Source organism: Sceloporus undulatus, chromosome 3 (assembly GCF_019175285.1).
Source record: "Sceloporus undulatus isolate JIND9_A2432 ecotype Alabama chromosome 3, SceUnd_v1.1, whole genome shotgun sequence".
Lineage (NCBI taxonomy): Eukaryota > Metazoa > Chordata > Lepidosauria > Squamata > Phrynosomatidae > Sceloporus > Sceloporus undulatus.
In genome coordinates this window covers 224,697,021-224,716,439 of record NC_056524.1, presented here as the reverse complement: position 1 = coordinate 224,716,439, position 19,419 = coordinate 224,697,021, and the positions used below count along the sequence as shown (strand labels likewise).

The following is a 19,419-nucleotide window of genomic DNA, read 5'->3' as shown; positions in this document are numbered from 1 at the left end:
GTGACAGCTACCATGGGTCTGATAGTAGAAGGAAGATGGAATATAAAGAAATAATCCATATGTCTAATGCTTCAAAGGAATCATGTCCATTGGACACTCAGTATACTGTGCAAGTAAAGAGGTGCAGGGAAAAGAGATCATCAAGCAAAAGATTGATGCTGGAGAAACAGGAAGAAAGATGGAATTTCCCAATCTCAGAATTATATCCAGGAAACCAAACTTCCTTGACCTCAGTGAGGAGCTATTGAGCAATGCTCCATTTTCCATTCAGTCATGCCGTGATGTTGCTAGTGGAATAATAGAAATTTAGAAGACTAGGATCTGAATCCTGTTGTTGCTCATTACTAGAGTAAACTTACTAAATCAATAGGGATTTACTTATGTATTGATGTGCCAATGCTTCTAATCAGTAAATGGAGCAGTGGCATCAGGAAGCCCAAGCCGATGCCAGAATATTTCTTTTTCATATTTTGCAGTTTGAAATGTAGGAAAATATTTAAAAACATTGCCAATATGTTATTATGCCTGTTGTTACTTGCAGCTGGCAACTGAGAGGACAAATTTAAAATCAGAAAGGTGGAGCACCAGGGAAGGCAGCAGTGGGAATGGAAGGAATGAAGAGATGGAATCAAGTGGAGACTGTGATGATGAAGATGGATGTCAAGGTTCAGGTGATCGAACCTACACAAAAGGTAGGAGTACTTGCTTTGCACATAAACACTGAAGAAATTCACAATGGCTGTGTTTGTCTCCAACATTGACCATATTCAGGATTCATGCAGGGGTAGCTATGTTGGCCATTTAAGAAATCCAAACAAAAATCCATCAGTGATACCTTTACTGGCCAAGTAAAATGCACAATATACTTGTTCCAAGATTTCAAAGCTCCATGGGCTTTTTCATCAGGCAAGATGTTACAAACCAAACAGGAGAAGAAGAAAAAACAACAATTGGAGATGTTAGTCATATGCCTGCATGTTGTTTCAGGCAGGCTTCTCCTTTTGGCTATACTGTACAGAAATAGGGAGATTTTCAGGGTTGTTGTTTTTTAAGCCATTTTTAGTGCTTCATTAGCAAGCCATGACTCACACTTCCCTCTCCTTTCTTTTCCCATGAAGGCAAGAGCAGGAGTTCAGAGGTTTTGCTTTTGAAATCACTTAATCACAACTTCATATCTTCTTCAAAGAGGGAATTATCATTTTACAATAAGTATGGTTAGTTGAAAGATTGGTAATGTTACATTTTAGTTTCACTGACCATGCTAGAATTACTATATTATAATATTATAGTGTTATATATGATAGGGTTATATCACGATTTTGGCAAAAGAGGAAGTTATTCTTAGCTAAATGTAGAAGCTTAAGTCTCCCTCCTTGTCCTTTCGGTTATGTGGGAGGAAGCATGCATTAGTCCAGTATAGGATCATTCAGGTCACTCTAAACCATGTGTTAACATAGCCATTATGAGTTAACTCTTTGATTGGTTATATTGTAGCTTGACTACTAATACACTAGTTCCTAGTACAAGGGTGAACAAAGGTCAGTTTTTCACCCATAGGACCCACTGCAGGCTATTTATGCTGGCTTGCTGGGTCCCCAGTTGTGAAAAATAAGCATGCACACACCCACACCCAACACGTTTGAACGTTTACTCCTGGTTTTGATTTGGAGGGGACTGTGCAAAATTTGCACATCCTGGAAGGAGAAATGAATTTCTGTTCTCTATTTCTTTTGAGTCAGAAGGGTCTCACGGAAGATGCCTTGGAACACCGATTGGGTGGACATACTTTGCCCACAGAACACACTTGACCCACCACATTCTATTGCTTTTAATTTGAACATAGAAATCTGTGTATACAATGCTCAAATCTAAGTCTTGTCATTCACTTACAATTTTTTTTAAAAAAATATTCTATTTGTTCTTTGTTTTAAGTGTTCAACTTTTGCCTGTAAAGATTGTGATTTCTTTGGTGTTGATTTTTATGGACTGTGCTTAACTTTGGAGATGCAAATATGCTGCTGTATACAGTAGGAATTCCTCTTTAGTTTATCAATCATCAAAAGCCTGTAGGCCATGGCACTACTGTAGTCAAAACAAAAATACTTGATTTTTAATTTAATATTTTTTTCCTTTGTCAGCATTTGTTTTGAGAAATATTATGTGACATTTCCTTTCTGTGTTCTTCAACTAACATTTTAGATTTGTTAAGTGATATAATTAATATGTTTTCACTTCAAATGAGTAGAAAATAAAGAGCACCCAGGTGCTACTTAGTATGTTTTAACTATTAGGTAATTTATGTGCTATGCTGTGCCAAAATATACCAGGACGCTATTGTCATTCTGACATCCATGAGTGTAAAATGAAATGCTTTTAAAACTTGGCTAATAGTGAAGCTTATCAGCATAAACACACCATACAAAATCTACATTTTAGGACCCCTTGACACTGCCATGAATGTGAGAAGGGCTCAAGAAGAAAAATAATTATGTTTCATAACTACCAATGCAATGATTCAGTAGGAACCATGTCTACTAAAAATATACACTAAATATATTGTAGAGAATGCTTTGGATTTGTATCATTAAGAGCAGCAATTCCATCTTGAGAAAATTATAATGGTATTTTGTAATTAACTTTAAAGTACTGTTATGTGTTTAGGCCGCTGGCTGTAAATCTGTTTTGCATATCTCAATGCAATTAAGAAAAAGAGTGGGAGTAATCCAGTTAAAGGGCTCCTTAGCTCTAACAGTAATATGACTTTTCACAATTTCAATAATTTCATTTTGTGCCAGTTTTGTATTTTGTATAATGCTGTAAACCTTGTTCTGTTTAAACTGATACCAAATTGTGGATATGTATATTTCACAGTCTGAGATACAAGCAGAATTTTTGCCTTTCGATAAAAATACTTCTACAACACTAACTCAAATGTAGATATAAACCTCTTTCTGCTTTTTACTAGCTTATAGTATTCAGCAGGAGTGTATCAAAGGTGATGCTATCAGCTTGTCACTTGAAACTACTTGTCGAACTGAAGTAGTTAAGTTGGTGTGTGATGCTTCACTGATCTAGAGGAAGACTCCACATTAGTGATGGTGACTTCTGTTTTTTAATTGTGGCAGGTGGCTTCCTTTCCTCACCTCTCTTTCCATAGCCCCTCGGGTAGTTGATGTTAATACTGTAGCTGCATATTCTGTGCAAGAATGGGGTGACATGGCGAGAGCTTTATCCATTGAGATTCTAATGTAAATCATCAAAGGGAATATGGTGGAGAAGAGGAGATTCCCCCAGCATCATAGATCATGACATGAAGAAGTTTAGCAAGTAGTCATCACTAATAATCATCACTGCTGTCTTAAAGTGGCCACCCTGCTAACCCCCCATTGTTTTCTAAGCATTTTATTATATTATAAAATTCCCTTTATACATTATCACCCAAAACATATCAACACAACACATACTAACACAATCTAATATATACACATCTACTACACTAGACTTACCTATTAACATAAATAAAATTGATTATTGAAAAAAATCATTGTATTTCTGTTCTGTCTTAGTTGAATCATTTTGATCTTTAATACAGTGGGACCTTGTTATCCACTGGGGTTTGGTTCCAGGATCCCCCATGGATAACGAAATCTGTAGATGTTCAATCCCATTAAATATAATGGCAGAACAAAATGGTGTCCCTTATATAAAATGGAAAATCAAGGTTTGCTATTAGAATTCAAATTTCTTTTTGAATATTTTCAAGTTGTGGATACTTCAATCTGTGGATAAAAAATCCGTGGATAAGGAGGGCTGACTATATAAGTAACCATAATAAATTGATTATACTAACTTCCCATCTACTTCCTCTGTTGTTTTTGTCTCTTGCCCTATTTCTAACTATTCCTCTTTTTAATTATAGATTACATATTCAGCCAAATCACTTTCCAATACTTTGTCACCATTGCCCACTCTCTCTGTTTTGTATAGTAATTTGTTTTTTAACCAGTTTGTCAAGATATCCATCTGCATCATGTCTGCTAATTTAATTAACCAATCTCTATATGAGAGTACGACCTCTAATTTCCAGTTCCTGGCAAATATAATCCTTACTGCTGAAAACATATATACAGCGGGCCGTTGTAATATGCAGGGATCTGTTCCAGACCCCCCCCCCCCCCGGCATATAACAAAATCAGTGTATGCTCAAGTCCCATAGAACTCAATGGTGGCGCGGCCACATGGCCACGCCACCATTGAGTCCAATGGCACTTTGCTGCTGCCCCCTCCCCAATGCCACCCTTGCCGCTCTCATTGAAGCAGGCAGCAGGGGGTACCTCTTCTGTCTTCTTCCCCCTCTCCTCCTCCTTTTCCTCTTCCCTGTCACCACTGCTGCGGCTCTTTCTTCTCCTCTTCCCTCGCCTTCTCTGCCTTCCTCCTCCCCCTCTCATCCTCCCACCGCTGTTTGCTCTCTTTTTCCTCCTCCTCTTCCTCTTTTCTGCTATTCCTCATTCTAATTCTCCCTCCTCCTCCTTCTCCTCTGCCAATGCCACCATCCCCCGTGGGCTCTTTCTCCTCTTCCTCCACCTCCTGCTCTTCTTCCTTCTTTTCATTTTCCTGTTCCTCTTCTTCATCCTCTTCCTCTTCCCTCACCTTCTCCTCATTCCTCCTCTTTCTCCTCCTTTTATTCCCCCCCCATTGCCCTGCCATCACTCATTGTGGTCATCCTCCTCCTCCTCCTTTTCCTTCTTCCTCCTCCTCCTTTTTCACCCTCCATTGCCCTGCTGCTGCTCACCCTCCTTTTTTTCTTCATCATCCTCATCCTCTTCCCCTTTCTTCCTCCTCCATTTTGTTCCTCCCTCCTCTCTCCACTTCCTATGCACCTGCAGCTGAGGAAGAGGAAGAGCAGAGTAGAGGAGGAGGAAGAGGAGGAGGAGGAAGGAGAAGGAGGACAAGTGGTGGCAGCATGACGGAGTGGGGAAAGGGAGCAGGAGGAATGCAGAGGAGGTGGGGTGGGCTGGGAGTGACCTCCAAGAGATGAAGGGCAGCAGGCTCACCTCGCCCTCAGCACCCAAGGCAGGCAGACAGGCAGACAGGCAAGGCAGGCCAGGCGGGGGCCCTCGGCTGCTCAGCCAGGCAGCCCTCCCTCCCTCCGGAGAGGCCAAGGGCCAGGCAGACAAGAGTGGAGTGGAACGGAAGGTGATGGGTGCTTGGGCCCGGTCCAGATGGAGGGCACCAGACTCCTTCCCTGCCTCCCTCCATCCCTCTGCCGCCTCCTGTTCTCTGCCAGGAGGCCATGCACAATGGGGCGGAAGAGGAGGAGGAGGAGGAGGAGGAGGAGGAGGAGGAGGAGGAGGAAGGATGGACAGTAGCAGCAGCGGGAGCAGCCTTGGAGCACCGCTGACTGAGAGGCCCTCCCTGCAGGAGCTGCCTGCCTTCCTGGTTCCTTCGCTTCTGCTGGCCTCTGAAAGCCCCCTGTGCCTGCTGCCCCTCGACTCCCGGAGACCTCTCCTAGCCCACCCCACTTCCTCTGCATTCCTACTGCTCCCCGGCCCTTTCCCACTCCGTTGCGCTGCTACTGCTTGGCTTCCTTTCCCTTCCTCCTCCTCCTCCTCCTCCTCTCCTCTTCATCCTTGTTCTCCTTCTCCCTCCTCCTCCACTGCCAATGCCACCCTCCGCATGGGCTTGCCATCCGCGTATGCTTAGATCCGCATATGGAAAATCTGCCTATACGGGGGGATGGGCTCTAATATCATTCTTCAGTTTTCTTTATCAAAATTGTTGTCTAATTCAGGTATTATATCAGCAAATACAATTCCGGTTTCATTGGAATTTTTACCCCACACATTTTTGTCACGTAACTATTAATCTCTTTCCAAAATTTCTGTACTTTATTGCAACTCCACCACATTTGATAGAAGATACCTATGCTATCATGACACTTCCAACAATCTTTTTTCACAGATTTATACATGTTGTTTAATTTCTCAGGAGTAAGGTACCATCTGTGCAATAACTTAAATTTATCCTCTTTTAAATTCTGATTCAATGTAAATTTATTTGTTCTTTGCCAGGCCTTTTCCCAATCTTGCATGTAAATCTCTACCCCAATATTTTGGGCCCATTAACAACCCATTATTTTGAAGATGATTGCAAAATCAGCAGGTTAGCGATTTGAGGTCCAGGTGCCACATGATGGAGTGAGCTCCCATCACTAGTCGCAGCTTCTGCCAACCTAGCAATTCGAAAGTATACAAATGCAAGTAGATAAATAGGTATCACCTTGGTGGGTAGGTAAACAGTGTTCTGTGCAGTCATGCTGATCACATGATCACAGAGTAGTCTCTGACAACACTGCCTCTTTGGCTTAGTAATGGATGTTTCCAGATGTTCAACTGTAGTTCCCAGAATTCCTCACCTGCTGGCTATTTTAACTAGGGTTGATGAGAACTGGAGTCAAACAATATCTGAAGACTCTTCTATTTCCCACCTCTAGCCAATCAGTAGTTATCCCTAAATTAGAACATATCCATTCAATCATTGAGTATCTAATAAGGCAGTTCTCTTGATGAGATGGGTTTAGTTGGGGTTAGCATTGAATTTGGACCATAAAGTTAAGCTCCCTTGAATGATTTAATATGGTATAAGAAAATTCTCAACAGATACTATGCACAATAATTATAAAGTTCAGTAGGATCCAGGTAAATGAAAATCAGGCCAAGCATCTAAAAGATCTTGAGTAAATTTCATTACTGAGCAATCTGGAATATAAACAAAGAACATCTTTTTTGAGCATACCAAAGCAAAGAGTTGTTTGCTGTGCACAGTTGAACTTATTGAAGGATTATAAATGTTCTTGTTGGAATATCATTTCATTTTAACTTTGTGCCAAGAAATGGTTTAACAGGTAAGGGGTTTTTTTTTCTGAAACATGTACAATTTTTATTAGTTTGCTTGGTTTCAGTTTCATTGTCCTATAAATTGTTGATCCTTGGCTGTCCTCTCATAATACAATTAGCCACCTCTTACTTTAAGGTACATAATTTAGGTCTACATGATAACATCACTACTGTTAAATGTAAAGGAGCATAGAGAACATAAAGTTCACCTATACTAGATTCTCTATGTAGTATTGTCAACATGTTGATTTTGCATATCTGTGAGTGTCTGTATGGGAGGGAGGGAGGGAGAGACAGAGTGGGGTGGATGAGGGCAGGAGAGTACTTCCATTAATACTTTTATAACTACATGTATTAAGGGGGAAATCCCCTGAAAATAAATAAAGCCAGTCAAATATATTCTTTGATATCTAGTTTAAGATGAAAAGTAGCACTTACAAAATTGCATTTTTACCATCACAACCAGTGCCAATAATCCAATTATTCCTGGCACCATCTTCTGCATGTGGGTGAGCCTGAGCCCTCCAGTATGCAGTAGAAACAGGTGTTTTTAGTATGATTCACAACCATAAATTTTGTAAATAGCTGAATTATGCAAACAGATTTTGCATTTGTATAACAGGGAAGTATTGCTCCCTTCTCTGCCATCCTTTGTAGTTAACCACATGGCCCCCAGTTTTGCTTCAGATGGTCCCCCAGCTGTCCAGAGATGTAAGGAACATGTGAGGGGCTGCAAAAGGAGAGAAAATCTGTGCTAGTAGATATGTCCATTCCATTGGAAAACCAACACTGTTGGATACAACCCATGTCTAGGTCACTGGTTGTCAGCCTTTGGTACTTCAGATGTTTTGAAGTTCACTTGTAATAATTCTTTAACATTCAATATGCTGACTAAGTCTTTTAGACAGTGAAGACCAAACCAGCTGGAGAATCAAAGGTTGACAACCACTGATCTGGAAGCTTATTTCTATTGCATTTTATGGCCATTTGTAGTTATATAATAGCAAGGTAAAGCACAGTGTCCATTTTGAAGGGCACTACAGTGGGCCCTCGCCTTACGTGGGGATCCGTTCCAGATCCCTCCGCGTAAGGCAAATTTTGCCTATGCTCAAGCTCTATTGGAAACAATGGGGCTCGTGCACGGCGGCGCAGTGGCGCGCGGGGCGCAACAAGCACGCGCGCCCATTCAATTGAATGGGATGCGCCGCCCCTTCTGCCCCATGAGCGCCCCGCAGCTTGAGAACGTATGTTCAAGCCGCGTATGGCACGCCTGCGTATGGCGTGGGCGCGCTGTATTTTTTCATATTTATAAATGAGAATAGAAGGGTCAGTTCATTGACAGCCTCTTTATCAAGAGCACAGAAATCCAGTTTTACAGTTTTAACTGGTAACAAATCGAAATAGCCCCCCCTTTTCTGTTAATGTGCACCTGCTAAGCATTTTCCTTAAAACAATGAATCTAAAGGTATTATAAATGCATTTCATTATGTTTCTTAATCTCTTCCATTAGGATGTGTAAAAAGCCAATGTTTTGTTTACTATAATTGTCAATAAGCCATTTATAACAAAAGCAATCATTAATTCTAAAACCACTATTTAGACATTTAAGCATAATATATTTAATTACAACTACAAACCCACACAGGGATATTCAATATGAATCCATACAGTTGAGCTAAACATATTTTCAACTCTTCAGGGATTTCTCAGGATTTCTGTGCAGTAAGTAGCTATTTAAAAGTTTCATAATTAATGGTACTATTGAGCCAGAAATAGTTAAACTATTTCATGAACATGTCTGCCACCTGTGTGAAACATGCCACCCTTTAGATTTCATGGACCTTTCTCCCCAAAAGCTGTGATTGAGTAGTGATGCAGCTGGTGGAGTAGTGAATCCATTCTGGGATTTAGTCCCAGTTTAAAAGGAACTCTTCAAGGAGGATTATGTTGTAGCAACTTGGACAGCTGTCTTAAAATTGGAACTGAAGCCTGTAGCAAATTCACCACTTCAGTGAAATAGAATCCACCATAACAAAAAGATGTTAAGCTGCTCACAATGGTACAGTTCTCTCATGGGGAGGGAAGTTTCCCATTTTAATAAGACAGCTTTCCTGTCTTTCTAGTCCTAATAGTTCCTTCTTTTCCCTATCAATGACCCCTCGTGTGTGTGTGTGTGTGTGTGTGTGTGTGTGTGTGTGTGTACAGTGGGCCCTCCACATTCACTGGGGTTAGAGGTGCAGAATCCCTGTGAAAGTGGGGAAAGCACAAATAAAAAAACCACTTTTTTTAACCTCAGAGAAACCTCTCTAGTAATCTCTAGATACTCCCAGATCAACTTCCATTGAAAACTGACCATAGAATTGTGCTGGAAGACTTACAAATGCCTAGATAAGTGTTCTCTCTGGGAATCTCCAGCTCTTCCAGCATGACTCTGTGCTCAGTTTCCAGCAGAAGTTGACAATAGAAATTCCCAGACAGAACATATTAATCAAATCACAAAAGTCAAAGCTGTAAATGTGGAGGGCTGTCTATTAATGTTGTTGGGGAAACTTTGAACTGAAGGTGTTAATTTCAAAAGATAGGCTTGACCTGTTTAATAAAAGCCAGTGTGGTGTAGTGGTTTGTGTGCTGCCGTATGATGCTGGAAAGACCAGGCTTTAAATAATGGTCGACTCCAGAAAGAAATGTCATGGCAAGAACAGTAGAGGGTCTGTGTGTGCGCACAGAGAGAGACCCAGGTCTGGGTCATGTGTTTGCTTTATCTCAGTCACTGGGAGCTGGTGGTTTCCATGCAGGGGGGTAATGAATCTGCTCTGAGATATAGTCCCAAACTTTAAAAGAGCTATACAAGTTTCTGATTTCCATTCCTTCCAAAAAAAGGTGCAGTACATTGGACAGCTCATTTCATATTGTGTATCAATTTTGTATTATATTCCATTTTCTAGAATGTACACCACTGGCAGATCCACCTTTCCTTCTTCCACCTTTTTGGTCAGCATGGGCCAGCACTGGGCAAGCACCGGAAGCCCCACCAGCACCGTGAAGAGATGTGTGGTGGCGGGGAGCAATGAGAGGAAGCCCCAGACGGGACTCCTGGGCAGCACTGTGCATGCTTGGGATGCATAGTGAAACTGCCCAGAAGTCCCAGCCAGGACTGCCTCTTGCTGCTCCCTGCTGCCTTTCAGAGGGGCTTCTTCATTGGAGTGGGTGCCGTAGCAGTGGCAGCGCTCCTCCCATGGGTCTCTGCTGACAGGGCTAGTCTGATGCCTGAGCCCGTTCTTCAGCCTGGCTAGCACCTTCTTCTTCCTCACCTGCTACCTGGCCAGGGAGGAGGGCAGCAGAGGCGGGCATGTCCCTTGGTGGCTCCTGGATGCCGCTGAAAAAGGTGGGCTTGTCTCTTCTGTGGGGGAAACAAGTGGGGAGCAGGGAAGGAAAGAGGGAAGGAAGGAAGGAAGGAAGGAAGGAAGGAAGGAAGGAAGGAAGGAAAAGAAGGGGGAGAGGGGGAGGGGAGGGGAGAGGAAGAAAGGGAAGGGCTGCTCCACCTTCCCCGGCTCCATCTAATGGGAATGACAAGCATTCCCAGCAAAAAAAGCGATTCCTCAAAAGGTCCCTTTTCATAATGAGAATGAGAGACCTTTTGGAGTTGCTTTCAAAGCATTCTATTACATTCTATTACAGTTTAACAAATTATTTTATATACCCCTCAGAATGTAGGAAGATATTTGTTTATGGAAATACAGTACTATAAAAATTAAATAAATAAACAAAACAAAGTGGAGCCAGATCAGAACGTGGATTATACCCCAAGTAGGAAAGACCCCTATGTCTTGTGTACTGGAGCTCTGGTGGTGCAGTGGTTAAATGCCTGTACTGCAGCCACTAACTCAAAACCATAAGGTTGCGAGTTCAATACTGACAAAAGGGCTCAAGTCTGACTCAGGCTTGCATCTCTCTGAGGTCACTAAAATGAGTACCCAGATTGTTGGAGGCAATTAGCTTACAGCTGTAAACTGGTTAGACACTGTTAGTTCAGTATGAAGTGGTATATAAATGAAGCTATTTGTTTCGTTTTTTGTTTTGTACTGATGGTTCTGTTCAGCTTACATATGGATCCATATTTGGGGAAATAAGTTCTTTATTAGTACAGTGAGACCTTGTTGTCCACTGGGGTTTCGTTCCAGGATCCCCATGGATAACAAAATCAGTGGATGCTCAAGTCCCATTAAATATAAAGGCAGAGCAAAATGGTGTCCCTTATATAAAATGGAAAATCAAGGCTTGCTTTTTAGAATTTATACTTTTTTGGAATATTTTCAAGCTGTAGATACTTGAATCTGTGGATAAAAGAATCCGTGGGTAAGGAGGGCTGACTCTATATCTGAAACAGAGTGTGGGGAGAAAATCCTTTTCGCAGGGATTACAACTGCCAGAATCTCACAATTGAGAAGACCATAGGAATTCTGGGATTTGTGGCCCTGATGATAGTGTTTCCAAGTCCTGATAAGGTCTCTCCTCACTAATTTACAGAAATATACAGATTGCAGGGGGGGGGGGGGGGGTGGACATTTCCTTGCCTGATTTATATTACATCTCAACAACTGTTGAATATTATTGTATTTCTCTCATTGTTCACAAATACTATCAATAATAATAATAATAATAATAATAATATGTTTTATTTATATACCGCTATTCCAAAGATCATAGCGGTGAACAGCAAGTAAGCTAATTAGCAAGTAAGCTAATTTGCCCCCAACAGTATGGGTACTCATTTTAGCGACCTCGGAAGGATGCAAGCCTGAGTCGAGCTTGGGCCCTTTTGCTGGTCTTGAACTCGCAACCTTGTGGTCTTGAGTGAATGGCTGCAGTACAGGCATTTAACCACTGCGCCACCAGGGCTCCATATTAGGACTCTCTCTCTCTCTCTCTCTCTCTCTCTCTCTCTCTTTATGTGAGGAACCTTTTAGGCCTCATTATGTTCATGCCAGCTAACACGTCTATGCCTCCATTCAACACCAATGTACTGTATAAACTGCCCTCTTAATCAGTCTTCAGTCCCATGTGCCATGTTCTTAGGTTGTGCTAAGGCTTGTATGTATCTAAATATGTAACTGTGCAGCTGGTGATTCTTTTTCTAATGATGATTTCATCAATATTCAAAGGGTAGAACATCTGTTGGCAGCATGCCACAGTTAGCAAGTCCTCATCTCTACAGGTCTACCGCTTCCTTGCAGATTATCATACTGTTGAATGCTCTTACATTTTTCGCTGCTTCAATCATTAGAATTCTACACATCACATATCATTCTGGAGCTGCAGCTTTTTCTTTTCTTTTTTTTTTAAATCCTGCATTTCATGAGGTGTTTTGTTTCCGATCTTTACAATCCTTACAAATTATTTCAGTGTCATGCCACTGTAACAGATTCATTCTGTTCAGGAAGAGCTTAATGGCCTACTTTAGTTGAAAACCTCCCCCCACCCCTTATTTGGTATGTCAGATTCTTGAGTGGAAGGATTACCATCCCTCCTAACTACAGCTTAATCAAGTCCCATTATCAACACAGTGGGTTTGCTTTCTACACAGTTTATGGGAAGGCAGACAGCTTAACTAAGTGGGTGTGAGAGAATGGAATGGAAATGGAAAGAAAAAAAAAACACACACACACACACACAACATGACTGGTGGAGCAGATAATGATATATTGAGAAGCCCTGTTCTTGAATAAGAAAATAGAGTATAAGGCTGTGCATGCTGGCCCTGCCTCCATGTCTGGTGGCACATTCTGAAAAGGAGCTGCACACATTCATTTGGATGAATGTAGAACTATCCAGGATGCTTGGATACTCTGAAAAAGCAGGATAGGTGAAAGTGTGGCAAGTTCTACCCATGCTGAAATGAATGCAAATAGAATTCCATTTTGGACCTTGCTAGTTAATACAGCAAGATCTGAATCAGAGCTCAGAAAAAATTAACTTTAGTACTATATCTCCCAAAATTTCACGAGTGGCACATGCTGGAATGTAAAGTGTGATACCAGCACACATGGCACCCTATTCACACACTTAGACTATCATGTTCACACTGAATGCCTAAACAGGGTTAAGAGTTTCATTTTCAGTTCAGAGTGGTATCATAGTAGCCCCATTCACATGTTAATACCTGCACCATGGGGGTAAGGCGGTGGAAACTGCCTTGCTCCCAATGTTTTGGAACATAACAGCACACTTTGAATAATCTGAACATACTGTGAATCTTCCTGATGATGAGGAACCCTGATCAGTCTCCCTTTGGAAGGGCAACACAGAATCTTCCCACTCAACACCGGAAGGCCAGGGGTAGAATACATGGGGTTGTTCAGAATCAGGAACAGCATACATAGTCTCATATCTTCAGAGTTCCAGAAAGTGTTGTCTGAATTATGCTACTGTTGTGGCTGATACCAAGATGTAACTTGACTAGTGTACTATATTTCTTCATTGTACAGGTATGGCAAGGGGGCTGCTAGGATAACATATACTCCAGAAACCCAGTCTTATTCACTGCTGTAAGTGTTACATTGCAAGAAGCTACAAAAATCTCAGCTGAAGTATTCTGCATTCAACCATTTGAAGTGGAATTCAGTTATTCATTAGTGTGTGAGTGGGCAAAATTCCGCCCACTCTCCAGATATTTTTCTTTCCCTCTCACTTCCACCAAGATTCCACTGCATTGCCAAAGTTTGGCAGGATGGTGGCCAGATAACTAGAAATTTGTCTGTTAACAAGACACATGGATGGCCCACACATAGCTTTAAAGTGGAATCTTGCTTTTGCACGTATGTGCTCCTGTCTTTAAAGGAAATCATTGGTGCAGCAGCAGCAGGATGCAGTCCTAGGTCTAATATTACCACCCCATCCTGAGAATTTACCTATTGCATATTAATCAGTGCCACCAAATCCTTCAAAGAAGTGCTCTAGCAGCTCCATCAATCATTCTGTCTGTATGCTGGGAAGGTGGGGAAGTTTCTCAACATGTCCAGCTTTCCTAAGCATTTGTAAAGTATGTCCTATTGTATAACATGCATATTCAGGTGCTGAATTTGCATATTACAGTAGCTCCATCTTTTTTTTCTTTCTTTTTTTTAAAAATATGATTTCAGCACAAGTATAGCTATTTGTAGCATATTTTCCTTTTAGCCCATTCCTCCTTTAAGAAAAGTCTCTGCAACATTACTTCTGCTGCTAATGCAAAGTTTGTGCCTGTGCATTTAGCATACCAGAGGAACGCATCTCTTATATTTCTCTTATTTGTGGAAAGTATAACCATATATGAATAGTTCCTCTTTGTTCACAATCCTTTTCCAACAAGAATCTGTTGATACTTATGCATAGGCAAGCTGATGGGCTATGCAATGGGATGTTAAAAGTAGAGTGAGAGATCTGTGCAAACTTCCTTGATGCAGAGAGGTGTCTTCCCATTTTGCTTAAAGCAATGTTCTTCTCCTTAGAACCTACCTTAGTCTTCCTATAAAGGAGACTATTAAACAGAGCTTGGGAAATGATTTTTGGGGTACTGATATCTCCCAGAAGCCCCCAGCCAGCATGGGTATTGGCCTTGCTGGCTAGGGGTTCTGGGAGTTATAGTCCAAAACTGCAATTTTTCCTAACTGTACTATTGAATTAAACTGGATCCTCTGCCTGTAGCCTCTACACCTGTATTGCATATGGACCATTATGCAATATGCCTCATCAGAAGACAATATCTATTTTTCACTTTTCTTTTTATAATATTACACTGTTAAAGAATCTACGGACAAATTTCCACCACTGCAGGAAATGTTTGTTGTACTTCGTGTGGTAGCTGCTACATAACTGTGGCTACAGATGGCTTCAATATTTTTAAGCAGCAGTTTATAAATTCTGAAAATGGATGCTTACTTAGTTCTGGGCAATAGATCCCTCCTGCCAGCTTATATACATTTTCAAAGAAAAATCATTTTCTCATACAGCTCTGTAGGCAACAGTAGGGAGCAGCACCAATGAGGCATAGAAATCTAATAGAGGTCAGCAACTAAAAGATATGAAATTCAAACTGAATATTAAAATAATTTAACAAACCGTGAACAGCCAAACTCCCTCTTGGCATAAATCAATTATCTTCATGTCCACTGAATTATTCTGCAAAACCCTCATCAAAAAATGGTCCTTTTTCTGCGTGGAAAGATACTACCATCAGTGATTTGTCACAGAAAAATGAAGACTTGTGGTGAAAATTCAGGTAGTTTATTGAGAAAGGAAATACTTCAGTTTGGATCAACATTTATTTATGGCACTGAAATGAACTGTTCCAAGTAATATCTTATAGTGTAGTCCTAAACCCATCAAGTGGCTGTCAAGAAGGTGAGAATGTGTTCAGCCTTCTGCTGTTCTGAAAACATCTCAGACTAGAACCAAAACCCTGATGATGAGGAACTAATAACCAAGTGACCAAAGACCAGGATGATAAAATGAAGCAGCCTAAACCTGGTAGTGTGGTAGATTTTTCACATTGATTTCAAGGGAGTCAGCCTTAAAAACTGAAGGTCCATTGGGTGTCTTTGTAGAAAAATCTGTCCCCTGTACTGGCCCTGGCCAGTGCAAGCCAGCCATGGTAGATCAGCCATTGTTTTTCCCTCACTTAGGATTGTCCTGTCACTCATGCTTTTCTTGGTAAATTATAAATTTAGATATATTTACATTTTTGCTGCCTAATATCTAGACAATCATTACTATAACAGGCTTATTGATTTATTGCTCCCAAATGTAAAAGTTTAAACATCATTTTAAAAAAACAGAATTAGTATCAGAAAGGGGAGGAGTGAAGATAGGAGGACATTAACAACCTAAGATATGCAGACAACATCATAATATTAACAGTTGACATTAAGGAATTGCAACAATTAATAAGGAAGGTCAAAGATGAAAGTGCAAAGGCAGGTCTGATGCTGAACATAAAGAAATAAAAAATAATGACTGCAGGAAAAATACACAGAACATTGAAATAATTAAATAATTCCAATATCTAGAATCAAACTTTGACTAGAATGGGGACTGCAATCAAGAAAAAGAAGAAGACTAGGAATGGGGAGGGCAGCTATGAAAGAACTGGAAAAGATACTGAAGAGCAAAGATATACAACTGGGCACTAAAGCCAGAACTGTTCAGGCCATTGTATTCCCAGTTACCATGTACAGAGCTGGATAGTAAAGGAAGCAGACAGAAAGAAAATCAACTCATTCAAAATGTGGTGCTGGAGAAGAGTACTTAGGATACTGTGGATAGCCAAGAAAACAAACAAATGGGTTCTTGAAGAGATCAGACCAGAGCTCTCATTGGAAGCTAACCTTATATTCTATAGTATAGATGATAATTTCATATTTAAAGGTGTTCTCTGTTGTATATGGAGTTTTGTCTAAGCCAAGTCTAATCTGATGATTTAGAAAAATGTAAGAAAGTGAATGTGGGCTTTGAAGTTGTCCATAAATCAGTGGTGTAGCCTCAAGTCATTTGACTTGGACTCAAGTTGGACTCAAATCAATTCAGTGACTTGACTTGGACTTGACTCGGCCACAAATGAAGCACTAACTTGAATTGACTTGATACTTGCATTTTTAGCTATTACTGAATAGCTGGCCTTGGAGGAGAAGGAGTCTTATAAAGCATTTCCTAGCAACATACAAAACTCAGAATGCAGGAAGTATTTCTCAGAGGGGAACACAGTTCACCAACAGACTTGAGGCCAAAGGAGTCTTTAAAGCTTTTCCTAGTTAGCAGGCAATACTCACCCTGCAGAGCACAGGAAGTGTTTCCAACAGGCTGCCAAACAGACCTCAACCTCTACCTCTAGTATAGTTTTCCCATTTGTTCTTATAGCTCTCCTGCTTTCCCCCCAAAACCCAAATGAAATAATTGCACACTTTTGTGCACACCCTCAGACCCTTTCATGCCACTAATCTACTTCAATAACTTGGATTCCTCCTTTTCATCCCCCACCTCCATCAGGAAAGCACACACACACCATCTCCTTCTTTTTTCTGTTAAAATTGGCACCCAGACTTGAGGCTCGACTTGAGACTTGAGATGAAAGTAACTTTCAAGGACATGATACTCAGCTTAAGGACTTACTACTTAAGGACTTGATACTTAAGACTTTAGGTAGGGACTTGAGACTTTACTTAAGACCTGGAGTAAAAGTTAGAATACATGACTGCTGTAACTAGTCAAAGCTTGGACAGTAAACTAAACAGACACTCAGATCACCTGGTCAGCCTTGCCTACTACTGGCAAGATATATTTACATTCTACATTAATAGGAATTGTTTACACCTACACATATACATTAGCTTATATATATATATATCTTTATATAGTAATCAAGCTCTTCAAAGTAAATAAAACTTCCAATTCAATATACAATAGTTAGACTCGCTTTGTGAGCTTCCAAAGTAACCTTTAGATTTTTTTTGTGGGTTTTTCGGGCTATGTGGCCATGTTCCAGAAAAGTTTCTTCCTGACGTTTCACCAGCATCTGTGGCTGGCATCTTCAGAGAATGCTTTACCTGGAAAAATTGGGTGTATATATACTGTGTGAGCCTGGGAATGCAGGAGGGGTTTGCATGTGCATTGTTCTGTGCTGATGGCTGGCCTCAGGCTGGGAGGCTAATGCAAACGAGGATTAATGTCTGCTAATTGGTGATCAATCAGTTGGGAAAGCTCTTGACTCTGAATGGTTTCCCATTTTCATTTGCTGAGTCCTTATTTTGCTATTCCTCAGGACAGGAACATGGCCACATAGCCCAAAAAAAACTAAAAAAAAACTATTGATGCCGGCCATGAAAGCCTTCAACTTTACATTAGTCCTTTAGAATTTGACAACATAGTAATTGATCTGAGGACTGTGACACTGATGTGCCTTCACTGTTAATTTGCCCCAGTCCCCTGAACTATTTTGCTGCTGTTTCCTGCATTTGGTCCTGTTAGAAAATAAAATAAAAATCATGTGGGAATCACGAAGGAACATAAAATCTCTACAAGGAAGACACTATGATTGAATTACATCCTGATACTGAAGATAAATCCTTTTTTTCTTATACCCAAGTGTCCAATGTCAACTCTACAATTTGTTCATCTTCCAAATGGATATATCCCTGAAGTCTACAATCTGTTTTTCATTTCAGGTAAATAAATTCCCACTTCCTGATTTTGTGCTTCCTGAGAGCATAGCACATTTTTCTTTATCAAAGCTGGGTTTTTGTTTTGTGTTTTAACAAGTGAATATTGCCTGGTTAGCTTTGTACTTTGGTATGTGTACTTCTAGATGTAAGCTTTATAAACAAATAGCTAAACATTTGAGAGTATGAACTCTAAAAGTAATAGAAAAATTCATTCTCTGAACAAGTATTCAATATATTTTCTGACAGCAATCAGGTCTTAAACCTGTATGTGAAGTTAATGCTCAGATGGCTTCAGTGATCAAGTAAGTATTGCAGCATTCATAAAACAGGAGAGAGAGACATGAGTAATCATTGCTCTTGTAATTTAGTCCATTTATTTGTTAAAAACGGGCATTTAGATGGTCTCAAAAGGGAAATGTTAGCTTTTTTCATCAAAGTATTCTCCACAACTGGCAGATAAAGGGTATTATATCAGATATTGGAAGGTCTTTTACAAGTGATTCGCAATTTTACAAATAATTAATTCACAAGTAAAAAGCAGTTAAAACTGAAATAAGTTGATGAGCTAATAAAAAACAGCCCTTTTTTCCTGAGTTAGCGCACCCCTTCTTTCTTCACCTGCCTGCCTACTCTGGTTTCAAAATTTCTACTCATCCTTTATTTGCTCCATCCCTGCCAGGGCTGCTCATCTCCTGCCACCCTCTCCTCCCCCACCCTTTCTGAGCTGTTTTTGGACAACTAGCTTCCTGAACTCTCTGAGCTTTGAATCTGCACTCTCTTCTATTCTTGACATTGACTACTCCAGTTCTTGGTAGACAGTTGGGAAGGAGTGGCAGAGGAGAGAACATCAGTAGGAGAGCAGCCTAGGCAGAGATGGAGATTATTAGCAGGGATGAGAAGGTATCAGGGAACCTGAGTAGGCAGAAGGATCAAGAAAGAAGGGGTGCATAGACTCAGAGCCCAGAGAATTCATGGAGCCATTTGCACAAAAATAAACAGACCAGAAAGGGCAGTGAAGGAGGGGTAGCAGGAGAGCAGCAGTCTTGATGGTGATGAAGCAATTTAGCAGGGATGAGAATGAATCAGGGAATCTGAGTAGGCAGGGAGGTCAAGAACTCAGAGCAGACTCAATGTCCAGAGAGTTCAGGGAGCAAGTTGCACAAAATATGCACCCAGAAAGGACAATGGAGGAGCAAAAGGCAGAAGAGCAGCCCTAATGAAAAAAGCCCTCCCTATTTACAGGTTTTACTCTTAGGATTTGATTATTCACAGATTATTTTCTGTTGCCTTAGCTGCAGCCCTATGCCATTTTTAATAGGGACTGAAAGCCT

General features: G+C 40.7%; 1 protein-coding gene across 3 annotated transcripts in view; it reads left to right on the top strand.

Annotated features, from left to right (window-relative positions):
- Positions 1 to 19,419, top strand: part of LOC121925404 (glypican-5-like) — a 715,763-nt gene that overhangs the window by 585,180 nt on the left and 111,164 nt on the right. For all 3 annotated transcript variants that reach the window (XM_042457518.1, XM_042457516.1, XM_042457517.1), the window contains one exon: positions 542 to 692. In XM_042457518.1, the coding sequence (XP_042313452.1) occupies positions 542 to 692 (151 nt within the window). The remainder of the gene's footprint in view (positions 1 to 541; positions 693 to 19,419) is intronic.